Below are 13,738 nucleotides of genomic sequence, written 5' to 3'. Positions count from 1 at the left end.
GATATCAAATTTGCAATCTCCAAAAGTCCTTGTCCTGGCATCAATACGTCCTCAGCAGAGTCCACTTCCTTCTGCAGATCCTCTTCGTGGTCTTTCAAAAACTTATCCTTGTCGTTCACTGTCCTTATTCTTATTTTCTTTCCTCTATATTTAAAAGATAGGCCTTGTGGGAATTCCCACCTGAAGATTATTCTGTTTTTCCTCAGCAGGGCAACCAAGTCTCTGTAGTGGGCCCTTACCTCCAGGATATGTTTAGGTATATCTTTAAAGATTTCCACATAAGTGTCCCCAATTTCTAGGGTTCTTTGGTAATGTAAGTTCAGTATCTTATCTCTTTCTTCCTTAGTTTTCAAAATTATCAGACAGTCTCTTGCTTTATTCTTTCCTTGTCTTCTGCCAAGTCTGAAAGCACTCACAATAGTGAATTCTTCCTCTCCCAGGTCCTTTTGCCAAAATTGTGTAAATTCTTTTGTAAGAAATTCTACCAAATTATCTTCACTTTCTGGCACGCCTCTTATTCTTAAATTTCTCGCCTTTCTTTCAAGATCTATCATCGAGAACGTCAAGTCATATTCTTCAAATTTCTTATGTACCGGTGGAATCTGTTCCTGGACAGCAGTTGCAATTTCCTTGGCTTCTTCAGCCAATTTTCTAGTTGACGCCGATTCTTCCAATAATTTTTCAATAGACTGCGTATTAGAGTTCACCTTTTTCCCTAGTTCATTTATACTTGAGGTATTCAAATTAATGCTTGCAGTGTTCGCTTCAATTTTTGCACAAGCCTCTGCTACTTGTTTATTTGTCTCTTCAACTCTGTTTGCCAGTTTCTCCAAAGATGCATCAATCTTACCCAGTGCTTGGGCTAACAATTCATCAGTTGACATAACCTTTAACGTAACGTAACTTTCAGGTTGCAAACGCATGCGCAGAAGCACTTTGTGCACCTCACACGTGCACAGAAGCAGGGCCTCTAGTTAAGTAATTTTCGGGGTGTGCGCAGACCCCTGGAATGAATTACATTTGTATCTGGAAGGTCCACTGTACTACCTCCTGGGTCAGAGGCACTAGGCCTATGAGGCCACACTTATACCATGCATTTAAAGCACCATGCTACTACTTTGAACAGCCATGCCATCCCCCAAAGAATTCTGGGAGCTGTAGTGTGTTAAGGGTGCTGAGAGTTGTTAGGAGACTCTTGTTTCTCTTATACCTCAACCAGGGAGGGCATTCTACAAGCTAGGAACAGCCACTGAAAAGGCCCTGTCATGGGTCAATGGCAACCCGGTAACCTCCAATGGTGGCACCACCAATGAGGCCATGCTTGATGATGCTGAGATGCTGGATGTTAGAGAAGACACCCTTTTCGGTGCTTGAATCCCAAGACACTTAAGGCTTTATATGATACTATTAACACCTTGGGTTTGGCCCAGTATCTCATCATGTGGCACGAGAGTCTCCTCGCTTTCTGAAGAAAGCTAATACAGTGTTACCACAGTTTTCGTACGTCTCGGAAGCCTAGCATTTCGGTTTTAGAATGCTGAAAACCCAGAAGCAAATGCTTCCGGTTTCGAATGTACCTCAGAAGTCGAACGGCTTCCACTGTATTTTCCTCATTTTTCTCAATTAAAATTGCAGGCCGCCCATTGTGCCAGAACGGATTGTGTTCGACAGCTGAGGTACCGCTGTATCTCCAGACTTCCTTCTAATACTGGGATTTTATTTATGGATGACAACTTCCATGTATTCCCCTCCCCCCCCCCCGAGATTTTAAAAATGTAAAAGCAGCTTTCATAAGCTATTCTAAAGCTACTTCTGTGATAGTTTTATCCTGTATAAACCACTTGGTTGCTGTTGTTTCTGCTGAGAAGCTAATGCTGCCTCTATAGTAGAGAAGGAGGGCATGGTCTCCTAGATATGCATAACGACAAGCCATTCTTCTTTATTTTTGCAGGGATTTAGAGACGAACCCTTCCATCGTGTTATCTCATACGTTCGTTTCACCTTGGTCGTATTGGAACTGATCCTCTGTTGCTTTGTAGACCACCCTCCTTTCTTCTCCAAAGTTGGCAATGAGGCCGTAAGCATTTCCGCTTTTAATTTATAGAGCCTCAAAGATGCCAGGTATCAAGTCTCTTTTTAAGGCTTCTAGTCCTTGTTCCCACAGGGGAAAGAGTTGATGCGTTCTCCAAAAACCAAAAGGTTTTATGTAGGTCTACTCAGAAGTAAATTCCACTGAGTTCAATGGGATTTACTTCCAGGTAAGTATGCATATGATTGCAGCTTAAAAGAATGGAAAATAAGGTATGAATTAAGAAGCAGTCTTCATTTTATACACATAGACACTTAACACGCATATATGTATTCAGCTATAATGACCCCAAAGTGCATATATGAATTATTTTAAAGAAATGTTTTTGACATTTCACATTGGATGGTCATTTCTCAACAGTCCTCTGCGCAGAGGTGCGGTGGGGGTGGTTTGCCCCGGGTGTCATCCCGGGGTGTGTGTGACAAAATCCCCCCTGGGCAGATCGGTTGCCTGAGCAACTAGCTCCGCCGCTGCCTCTGCAGTAAGCACCACATGTTCAATGGCATTAATCTGGTATCTGAAAGATTTGGGGAAACGACATGTAGATTATCCTCATTCATAATTCAAACCAGCTCTCTGAGAACTTCATGTGAGGTCCTTGGAGTCAAATAAATTGTGTGGATGAGCGACAATGTACATGAAACTGCTGGTAGCTTCCCTCACACAGTTTTGAATCATGTGCACAGTTTTGTAAGCAATCTCCTCTAATGTAATGCATTCTTGTATGTTATTTTCACTAATATCTTCATTTTTATGCATTTTCACCCCTACTATATGCATTTTTGTAAACATTATTTGCTCGGAGAATTGCATTCCAAAATTTGGATAAGTGTGAATTTTTAAAGGTAGCTGTGTTTTGCTTCCCACATTGTTTTGGGAAAGTACAGATTAGGCTTTAAATGTATACCGAATTGAATTTCTCCTCCATCCCTAGTTAGGACGCCAATCCCTAGTTAGGACGCTTTATGCTGTTGCTAGTGATGAACATTTTTGAACCAGAAACCATTGCAGATCCCAGTTAGGTATCTTCTTCCCACTGCACCAAATATTGTATACGTATTTATGTAGACCTGAAAGCTGTCCTTTCCCCCCCTTTTGAACATTTGCAGAACCCGTGTCCTGAAGCTGGGGCCTCTTTTGCTTCCAAAATCACATTTTGGTGGTTTGCTGGGTAAGAAAATAAGCAACATTGCATCATGTGGCTAACGTAATTACCAGTCTGGCTCACAATGCCAGTGGTCACCAAGGCGTCTTGTGACAAAGAGTTATGTGCTCTGGGAAGAAGGTCTTCCTTTTGTCTATCCTTAACTGTCAGGAAGCTAATTTGCCAAATTTTCTAATTTGCCCAAATCCCAGGCTCTGCTCAGCGCTCCCTTTCACGAGCCGCGTGCAGTATGTGTGTGGTGCTTGCAGGCTTTTCCCCGAGGAGGGAGAAAGGACTGATGGGCTGCCCTTCTCCCACCTCAGGGAAAAGCCCCCAAGAGCCGCACACACACTCCGTGCACTCCTTAAAGGGAGCGCGGCTCTTGCGGCCTTTTCCGCGAGGTGGGAGAAGGGCAGCCCATCACTGACGGGCTGCTCTTCTCCCTCCTCAGGGAAAAGCCTGCAAGTGCTGCACACGTGCTCCACGCAGCTCGTGAACGGGAGCACTGAGCAGAGCCTGGGATGCATACAGGCTCTGCTCAGTGCTCCCTTTAAAGAATCCCCCCCTTGCATTCCCCCTCTAAAAACTAGGCATGTCTTATGGAGCGAAAAACATGGTAAGTTCTTAACCTGAGGTACCACTGTACTTTTCAGGAATGAAGAGCAGCCCTAAGTGCAACCTGTAACCTAACCCTTCCATTTTTCTTTATCAATGACACCATTGCCAATGTCACAAAGGAGGACACCAACTATAAGGCCTGGTAGCCTAAAAGCAGGAGTCGCCAGCATGGAACTCGCAGGTCACTCTTGCCCACCACACTCTCTCAGAATTCCAAGTGTGTGCACTGGTGGAAAAAAACAATGTTGGTGACCACCCCACCACCCCCCAGACTAGATAATCTATTCCGCTCAATTGATTGGGAACGCCCTCTGTTTCATAGGTTGCTCTGGAAGGGATATCGGCAGCCATTACAAGCAGAAGACCTGTGGTCACTTGCGAGAGAAAATTCCTCTGAAGATATTGTTACCAAGATTGAAGATGCATGGAATGAGCATTGTGCAAGAGCTAAGCAGTAAGTGCCTTTTGTGTATGCATAAGAACAACTACCAAGGACAGAAGGAAGGAAGGAAGGAAGGAAGGAAGGAAGGAAGGAAGGAAGGTGCTAGTCCTTCACGTTTCCAGAAGAACAGGTATCTTCATAGGAGGGATCTGGCTGGCTTCTGTTGAGAACAGGACATTGTGGCTCTCTCAAAGTTGTTAGGTTACAATTCCTATCAGCCCTGACCATTGGCCATGCTGGCTGCGGGGCTGGTGGGAATTGGAGGGCAACAGCTTTCCCATCCCTAATGTAGATGACCCCTGGGTCTGGACCAGCAAGGACAAGTTTTATGGGTTATTGGGTGTTAGGCAGCAGTTGTAGACATTCAGTTCACATTTTCAACACGACTTACCCAATTCACATTTTCCGAAACAATGCATGAACTGCAACACAAGCATCCTTTGAAATTTGCACTTCTCTGAATGTTGCAGTGCAGTTCTCCAGTGACGTGTAAAAAAAAAAATGCACATGCTAGGGTAAATACCATACAGCAATTCATCACATTATGGAAAATTGCTTTGTAAAAATGTGCATGTTAGGGGGAAATTATCGTATTTTTTGCTCTATAAGACGCACCAGACCACAAGACGCACCTAGTTTTTGGAGGAGGAAAACAAGAAGAAAAAAATTTCTGAATCTCAGAAGCCAGAACAGCAAGAGGGATCGCTGCGCAGTGAAAGCAGCAATCCCTTTTGCTGTTCTGGCTTCTGTGATAGCTGCGCAGCCTGCTTTCGCTCCATTAGACGCACACACATTTCCCATTACTTTTAAGGAGGGAAAAAGTGAGTCTTATAGAGCAAAAAATACGGTATGTACAAAAATCAGTGCATAAGGAGAAATCTGTGTTAAAATGCTGGTGGGTTTTCACAAGCAGTTTAAAAAAGAATAATAATTGCAAATCTGTGTTGAAATGTGGAGAACTGAACTTAAGAGAGGTGGGGAAATTAGAAACTAGGAGAAGCCGAAATTGACTAATTTGTCCATTCCTAGCAGCAGCACCCAAGATTCCTGACCTGCTCACACATTGAATGAAAATGAATGAAAGTAGTACTTCTGGGAGAGCAATAGTTGCAAATGCCCATTGGGAGCTGTAGGGGGAAAGGCAGGGAGTCCAATAGTAGGTGGAACCAGAGCCAATGATGGGCAGAGCCAACGAATTCTAGTTATGTCCCCATTCTTCTCCCTGCTGAATTCTACACGGACTAAGGAGGAGGCAGCTGGCTGCCATTGCCACCCCCTGGTCTGGCTGTAGGTAAGGAGGCAGGTAGGTGGGGGCTGACTGAGGTTGGTGGGGCACTGCCCCGTTTGCCTAAATGGACCACCCTCTGCTTCTGAAGAAGGCTACAAGGATTTGGATAATAGGAATTCAGATGCACCAAGTACGTGAAAGGCTAGAGCTCTCTCTTTCCTTGTTGATCAGAATTGCAGCCTCCGCGAAATTTAAAAGAGAGCGTGCAATTAGTGAAAACGCTGAAGAAACCGCCATCCTGCTTCAGCCTGAACATAGCAAAAGCAAGCCACTCCTGAAAGCTTTCTGGAACGTGTTTGGGACCTGTTTTCTTTTCGGGACTCTTGGCTTAGTCCTCGGTGACGTCTTCTTGTTTTTGATACCAAAGACACTGAGGTACGTGGAGAACTAAAGACTGCTTCCTAAGAAGAGCGTAGCATTTGTGGCTGTCCTCTTCCTCCACTGTCAAAAGCAGTATATGCCTCAGAATACCAGTTGCTGGGAATCGCAAATGGGGAGGTTTGCGTTATGGTCAGGTCCCGCTTTGAGGCCTCCCCTGGGCAGCTGGTTGTGAGGACTAGACTGGGCCTTTGACCTGGTGGGTTGGTTGGTTAGTTGTAGGTCCCTTTGGGTTGCCCTGAGCGAAATGAAGCAACTAACAATAATAATAACTATAGTAATAATAATTCATTACTCCCCAGCCACTCTGGGCGGCTTCCAACAGGATATTAAAGACACAATAAAATATCAGACATTAAAAGCTTCCCTAAACAGGGCTGCTTTCAGATGTCTTCTAAAAGTCAGATAGTTGTTTATTTCCTTGACATCTGATGGGAGGGCGTTCCACAGGGCGGGCGCCACTACCGAGAAGGCCCTCCACCTGGTTCCCTGTAACCTCACTTCTCGCAGTGAGGGAAGTGCCAGGCAGCCCTCAGAACTGAACCTCAGTGTCTGGGCAGAACGATGGGGGTGGAGATGCTCCTTCAGGTATACTGATTTGAGGCCATTTAGGGCTTTAAAGTTCAGCACCAACACTTTGAATTGTGCATAAGCAAATCATAATGAAGCAGGGCTTGCTTTTCTGTTCTTAATTTCTGGCATCTCCAGGTTGTTCTTTTTAAGGATCGAGTAGTAGCTGGCATGAAAGACTGAATGTCCCAAAACCCTGGATGTCCAGATAGAATAGAGAATACTGGTGGCAGGGGGCAGACGAGCGGGAAGGTACCCATACTATAGCTCACTGGGGGAGCATGTATGTGCTTTGCCTACCAAATGTTCAATCCTTGGCCGCCTGCAGTTAAGAAAGGACCAAGTAGCAGGTGATGGGGAAGGCCTTTCCTGAGATCCTGGAGAGCTGCTGCCAATCAGAGTGAACAACACTGAGCTAGATAGATGACCCGACAACCAGGCTTTAGCTCAAGTCCATTTCCCGTGTTCTTCATCCTGCCCTGAAGCATTGCTGTGAGGGCTCCTCTCTCTGTGGTAGCCCTCATTCCAGGTGTGTCATTGACGATGCTTTCTCCTTTTGTAGTCTCTTCCTAGATTTCATCACTGATTCAGAGGCTCCTTATTGGAAAGGTTATTTCTATGCTACGTTGATGTTCCTCTTAGCTTGTCTTGAGACACTGTTGGAGCAGCAATACATGTATATGTGCCTTGTGCTGGGAGTGAGGCTGAAGACTGCTGTTACAGGCCTTGTATATCGGAAGGTAAAGCCTGCTGTTTGTTGGCTCATCTCCCTTGTTTTCCTTCCATCTCATTGCTGCTGTGAACTGGATCCAGGAAGATTGACAGGCAAAAAGCCTGTTTCTACACTGTACATTTGCTGTGAAACAGCCATGTTTTCTTCATGGCCCTTTTATGGACATCTGCATGACATCGTGGTTAAAAATACCCCTCCCAGGTTTCCCCTATTCATCTTCCATTGCTTTTTCAGCTCTCAGAAAACCACACCTTTTTAAACACAGTGGAACAACAGCCCAATTTCTCCATACGTAGAGATGATCTATTGCACCACTATTCCATCACATTTCTGGCTGGTCCTGAGCTCCCTCGCTAAGGGCATTGTTATAGAAGGTGGGGCATATGGTTGGCCAGAAATATCCTTCCTATTGAAAAAGGTTCTTTCCTTTCTTCTGCTATTTTGGAGCACTCATTGAGAAAATGAGTGCCTTGTCAGAAGACTGTTCTAGCCCAGACACCGCATGCGGTTCTCTTTGAGTTGGTCTGCCATAGTAACAGCTTTGCCATGACCTACCTGGGATGGCTTCACAACCGACCTGTGGGTCCTGACCCACTTGTCCAGTGTTTCCCGAACTTGGGTTTCCAGCTGTTTTTGGATTTCAACTCCCATCATCCCTAGCTAGCAGGACCAGGGGTCATTGTACAAAGGTAAAGTTCACATTCACTACTCTGTCTGCTTTTGTCTCTGGCTGAAAAGGATTCCCCACCTCTGCCTTAGGACAAACAGGTTGAAAGATTTTCATAAAATGAATTCGGAGTCCTTTATCTTGGGATGTCGGTCACTGTCTTTTTCTAAACCTTATTCAATTTGTGGCCTTGTGGGTTTCATTTTCCCTCCTGCAGATCTTAGCCATGTCAGATGCAGCTAAGAAGGCGACGACGGAGGGGGAAATTGTAAACTTGGTCTCTGTTGACGTGCAGAAGCTAACAGATCTCATTACGTATTTTAATGGAACTTGGCTTGCCCCCATCCGGATTATCGTCTGCTTCATCTTCCTTTGGCAGGTAAAAGATTCCCGCCTGCTTCTTAGATCTTTGGCACGCCATATGGGACTTTAAAAGCCAAGGAGACAAGTTGCGTAGCATACAGGCACAGGCCAGAATACCGTACAATAAAAGAGAAACAATCCAGCCACTCCTAAAAAGAAGCCATCTAATTTTAATTACCCTTTGTGTGAGTGTGTGTAGAGACTAGTGTACTGTACAAAGGGTTTTGGTTTGTTTTGTTTGCTTCACCCTCTTTTGCCACTGGCCCCACACACTACCGGGCTTGTGGCCCTCAAAAGGTTGTTCAGAAGGGAATGTGGCCCTTGGGGTAGAAAGGGTTCCCCAGCCTTTGTCTAACTGGTCAACAAACCACTTGTTTTTGCAGTCTTGGTTGATCCAGCTAGTAGTGAGCCACTATGCATGGCTGGTGGACATATTGGCTCGGTGAGTCACAGAAGGAAGTCGAGTGGTGGATAATGTGCCCGCGCAAAGCAGTGTTTCTTATACGCATTCTTGTGCCAGAATGCCGTTTACCAAATGGACACTATTCACACAAGTCAATTTAATCAGCCATTTATGTCAAGGCTGATCCACCCAGAATTGCAATGGGGAGAGGACCAGTGGTGAAAGACATGCCTTCGCTGCTTAGCCGAATTCATGCAAATTCAGCCCTGTTCAGCTGACCACTAGATGTCTCTGTTAATACATAAGAAGCAGTGCAAGGAGTTTTAACTAAACAATCAGTTGCTAAGTGAAGGCCTTGGATAGGAAATAAGTTCTTTGATTCTCCTTTAGTACAGTCAGTCCAACACAATTCTTCAAAATGTGTGGTTGAAAGGTCAGGTGAATTGAGTAATGTATATGTGACGGAGTTGTTGTTTTTTGGAGGGGAAGGAAACAAGACTCTTAGTATTCATAATGGAGGCATTTGGTAGCATGCAAGTGCAACCTGCAACAAAACGTTGCAGTATGTCACCTCCTAGCAGAAATGCTTTTACAGTGGTACCTCGGGTTACATATGCTTCAAGTTACAGACGCTTCAGGTTACAGACTCCGCTGACCCAGAAATATTACCTCGGGTTAAGAACTTTGCTTCAGGATGAGAACAGAAATCGTGCTCTGGCGGCACGGCGGCAGCGGAAGCCCCCATTAGCTAAAGTGGTGCTTCAGGTTAAGAACAGTTTCAGGTTAAGAATGGACCTCTGGAACGAATTAAGTATTTAACCCGAGGTTTGAATCCCCGCGACAGGGTGAGCTCCCGTTGCTCAGTCCCTGCTCCTGCCAACCTAACAGTTCAAAAGCAAGTCCGAGTGCAAGTAGATAAATAGGTACCGCTCCGGCGGGAAGGTAAACGGCCTTTCCGTGCGCTGCTCTGGTTCGCCAGAAGCGGCTTAGTTATGCTGGCCACATGACCTGGAAGCTGTACGCCGGCTCCCTCGGCCAATAAAGCGAGATGAGCGCCAGAACCCCAGAGTCGGCCACGATTGGACCTAATGGTCAGGGGTCCCTTTACCTTATCACTGTATTCAGGTTTCTAGCCACCCGTACCTTCCCCCTCAACTCTATCAGCTGTAAGGTAAGGATGGGGAACCTGCTGCCCTCCAGATATCCTTGGACTCCAACTGCCATCAGGCCCTGCTGTCATGGGCAATGGTAAGGGATGATGGGAGTTGGAGTCCTGCTACTTCTGGAGTGCCACTGGGGTGCTCACTCCTGCTGTAAAGGGCTGCAGCAGGACATTTCCTCACACCCTTCCTTTTCCAGTTGATGCTGAACATTCTGTGACAGGTAAGAATGCTTATTCCTCATTGGGCTGGGGTTGGGGTTTTTTGGAGCGGGGTGTTGTTGCCCACTTTAGGCTCCAGGTTTGCTGGGAGGGGGGTCATCACTGTTTCTGCAGAAGCGTCTCAGTCTCCAGCATCCGAGAACCACCCAATCAGCATGAAAAAGGAGCTTTGCAGCCGCTGACTGGAATGAAAAGAAGTGAGTCAGCTGCTGAGGGTCAGTTCCTTGGGTCACCCTGGAAAAGGCAAGTGGAAAGAACACCAGGGAAATGTTGCCCTGCATGCTCCAAAGCACAGTATTTAGGAACACTGCTTGCCTGCAAATTCTGCTAACTTTGGTCATGGTCTCTGAATGCAACTTAAGTCTCTGAATGGCTCGCAAAGTCATTATAGTAACTTATATAGTAACTTGGCATATTAATGTACGCCAACTCTCATATCCTTTTCTGACAACTGAATAAATGTAAGGGTGACGGTGACAGAACGTGTAAGGGGTGTGTGTGTGTCAAACTATTCCTCCACGTTTCTTTCACCTAATACTGCTTTTGATTTTTGCATCCTATTAGCTCCTCGGGCCATACGCTTTGACGGCTATTGCTGTGTTTTTATTCCTCTTGCCGCTGAACTTTGCAATCAGCAAAAAGAGAAGCCGGTTCCAGGTATGAGTCAGTGCTTGCAAATAATTAGCAAGTTTTTGGTTCCACGCTGGAAACCATATTGGGCTCTGTTATTGTTTTGTTTCTCAGGAGGCTCAGATGAAATATAAGGACAGCCGTGCGAAGCTCACCAGCGCCATTCTCAGAGACATCAGGATCCTAAAACTTCATGGCTGGGAAGAAAACTTCATGGACAAGGCGCTGAGCGTCCGGACTCAAGAACTTCAAGCTCTTAAGGCATCACAGTTCCTCTTCTCTGTGTCTCTTGTTTCTTTCCACTCATCAGTGTTCCTGGTGAGTGGGGTGGGGTTGGTGCTTTTTAGACAGCTGAACAAACTGTTGTATCTTCTTCAACTGTCTCCCCCTTGTTCCTTCACTGCAGATTGCATTCATCATGTTCGCAGTCTACACGCTGGCAGATGAGGGAAACATCCTGGATGTGCAGAAAGCCTTTGTGTCTCTGACCCTGATCAACATCCTCAACAGGGCTCATTCGTTTCTCCCCTTCTCCATCAATGCTGTTGTGCAGGTGAGCTCCAGAAGTCAACTTTCAGTTTGCATGAGTGTAGCAAGGAGGTGCTGTAGCTCCCCTTCTTGGTGATCTGAGCTAACTTCTTAGAATATAAGAGGAGTCCTGCTGGATCAGGCCAGAGCTCATCTAGTCCAGTATCCTGTTCTCATAGTGGCCAACCAGATGCCTGTCATAGAATTCTACTCGATATTGATCCAGAATAAATTCCAGTGTATAGTTAGCAGAGTAAAAATTTAAACACGTTGCAGGATTCCCAAAAAATAGACCAGAGGCAATTATATTTCATCCAATTATATTTACTGCTACTGAAGGCAAATGAGCATAATGGTCACAAATCCAATACATTCAGGATTGCACTGTCCATAAGAAATCCAGTTGCAGCAGACTTAACTTAAACTTACGGCAACTTATAAGCCTAAAATTAACACTATAGCATACTATGTACAGAATACCAGACCAGAAGGAAAAGAGACAGAAAGAGAAAGGGAAACCCAGGCTCCATCTGGCCCTACTATCATAGTCAGCACGACCTTGACAGAAAGAGATAAAAGTCTGAGCCAGCTGTACTAAGCTTCTCTGAAGGAATAACCCAAACACCAGGAACCTTATGCTTGCTGCTTTCGCACAGATAAGCTTCCAGAACCCTCTTGAATTAATTAGAATAGGAAAGATATCTACACACCAGATCAATACTTTCTGCACTAAGAAATGCAAACTGGCAATGCCCAGCGTGATGTGTGGACAGTAGCACTTTCCCCAACTTGTGATTCCCAGAAACTGGTTTTCAGAGCAGTTCTACAGAGCCACCAAGGTTCAGCTGTGTGTGTCCTTTGTTCCAGGCAAAAGTTTCCCTGAACCGTTTAGCTGCCTTTCTTTGCCTTGAGGAGTTGGATCAAACGGAAACGGGCTCTGCTTCTTTGGACAGCAGTAAGTATCAGCTTATGGGTGCTTTCCTTTTGTGCATAGGAGGCTGCCCTTTAGTGAGTCAGGCCATTGGACCATCTAGCTCAGCATTCTTGGCACTGGCTGGCAGCAGCTCTCCAGGATTTCAGGCAGGGAGCGTCTCCTAGCCCTACCTGGGGATGCCAAGGGTTGAACCCAGGCAGCACCTTCTGCATGCAAAGCAAATTCTCTGCCACTGAGCTCCTATGTTCTGATTGCCAAACCTGTTGGTGTTTTGCAACTTTTACCTGTTGCAGGACCTTAGCCAGACCTTAGCAGAGCATACGCAGAGTTCCAGAAAGCAATCAGTTGCAGGCAGGATGGACGAAGCAGGAACAAAGGCTGCTACTAGTAACTTGATTACTTATAAGGTGTTTATTATGTACAGGAGACTCTACAAGTTACTATATACAGGAACAGATACATGGATCTTAACTAGCTCTCTCTGAACAAAACCAAACGACTCTCAGAAAACCACACTGACCAACAAAGACATTCCAGTCAGTAGGTCATAAATCATTATGCCTGTGTGAGACCTTAACCAATGGTAAAGCTGTTTCCAGGCTTCTATATCTCCAGGCAGGTAACTCCTCTCTGCTCAATCATGCTTGGCTGTTGGCCAACTCTTAATTGACTCTGTGTGAAGCTGCACAGAATTGCACGTAGTCAAAAAACCCAATAGAACCCTCCCATTTTTATCCCCACAACAGTGGCATGCTGTTATGCAGCAGGATAGGGTGAGCCATCTCTGCCGGCTAGAGATCTAGGGGAGCAATGCAATTCAGTTCACATCTGAAAGCAAATCTACCTAATTCACAGTTTCTGAAGCAATACACAAATGAAAATACAGCCATCTTTCAAAAATCAGATTTCTCCGAAGTTCACAATGCAGTTCTCCAGCTAAATATGGCATACAAAAATGTACATGCTGTGGTAAAGTATGCATAAAAATGCATATGTTGGTGGAAATAACGTACAAAATGCAAAATATTGGGGGAAAGGGAAATATTACTATTATAACATTTATATTTATTTACATCCCGCCTTTCTTCCAGAAGCTGAGCTCATACAAGGGGAAATGTGCTTTGCAAAAAAAAAAAAATGTTAGGCAAAATTGTATATAAAATGTGTATATTAGGAGAAATTCACTCTAAAATTCTGAGGGATTTCCATGAGGACTTTAGTTTAAAAATTACACGTTGATGTGGAAATGTAGAGAAGTGGAATTAAAATTGGAAAAATGAGAAACTGAGAGAAATTGACGTATTTTCCCATCGCTAGCCAGACCTGAGCCAGAATTTCTCAGAAGGCATTTATCTGAGAAAATGTATAGTGAGTAAATAAGGTAGTGTAGGGAACCATACTCAGTCCTAGGGCCACATTCCCTGCTTGGCAACCTTTTGAGGGCCACATGCCAGGGGTGAGCAGGGCCAGGGGGGAAAGTGGGCAGAGCAACGGAAATAAATTTTACCTTCTGTACATAAGAAGAGCCTGCGGAATCAGCCAAGGGCCTGTCTCGTCCAGCATCCTGTTC

The 13,738-nt window shown here is 45.1% G+C and overlaps 1 protein-coding gene across 10 annotated transcripts in view; it reads left to right on the top strand.

Annotated features, from left to right (window-relative positions):
- ABCC6 (ATP binding cassette subfamily C member 6) overlaps positions 1 to 13,738 on the top strand; it is a 46,815-nt gene that overhangs the window by 11,618 nt on the left and 21,459 nt on the right. For all 10 annotated transcript variants that reach the window (XR_014541389.1, XR_014541390.1, XR_014541391.1 and 7 more), the window contains exons 5-14: positions 1,952 to 2,077; positions 3,199 to 3,260; positions 4,174 to 4,305; positions 5,753 to 5,956; positions 7,092 to 7,269; positions 8,147 to 8,308; positions 10,641 to 10,733; positions 10,821 to 11,024; positions 11,113 to 11,259; positions 12,102 to 12,189. Coding sequence is in view for 5 of the 10 variants with exons in the window: in XM_083584856.1 (XP_083440982.1) it covers positions 1,952 to 2,077; positions 3,199 to 3,260; positions 4,174 to 4,305; positions 5,753 to 5,956; positions 7,092 to 7,269; positions 8,147 to 8,308; positions 10,641 to 10,733; positions 10,821 to 11,024; positions 11,113 to 11,259; positions 12,102 to 12,189 (1,396 nt within the window). In the remaining 5 variants the exon portion in view is untranslated. The remainder of the gene's footprint in view (positions 1 to 1,951; positions 2,078 to 3,198; positions 3,261 to 4,173; positions 4,306 to 5,752; positions 5,957 to 7,091; positions 7,270 to 8,146; positions 8,309 to 10,640; positions 10,734 to 10,820; positions 11,025 to 11,112; positions 11,260 to 12,101; positions 12,190 to 13,738) is intronic.

This window comes from Podarcis filfolensis (genome assembly GCF_964270895.1).
Source record: "Podarcis filfolensis genome assembly, chromosome: 14".
Taxonomy (NCBI): domain Eukaryota; kingdom Metazoa; phylum Chordata; class Lepidosauria; order Squamata; family Lacertidae; genus Podarcis; species Podarcis filfolensis.
This window is presented reverse-complemented; position numbering and strand designations above follow the sequence as displayed.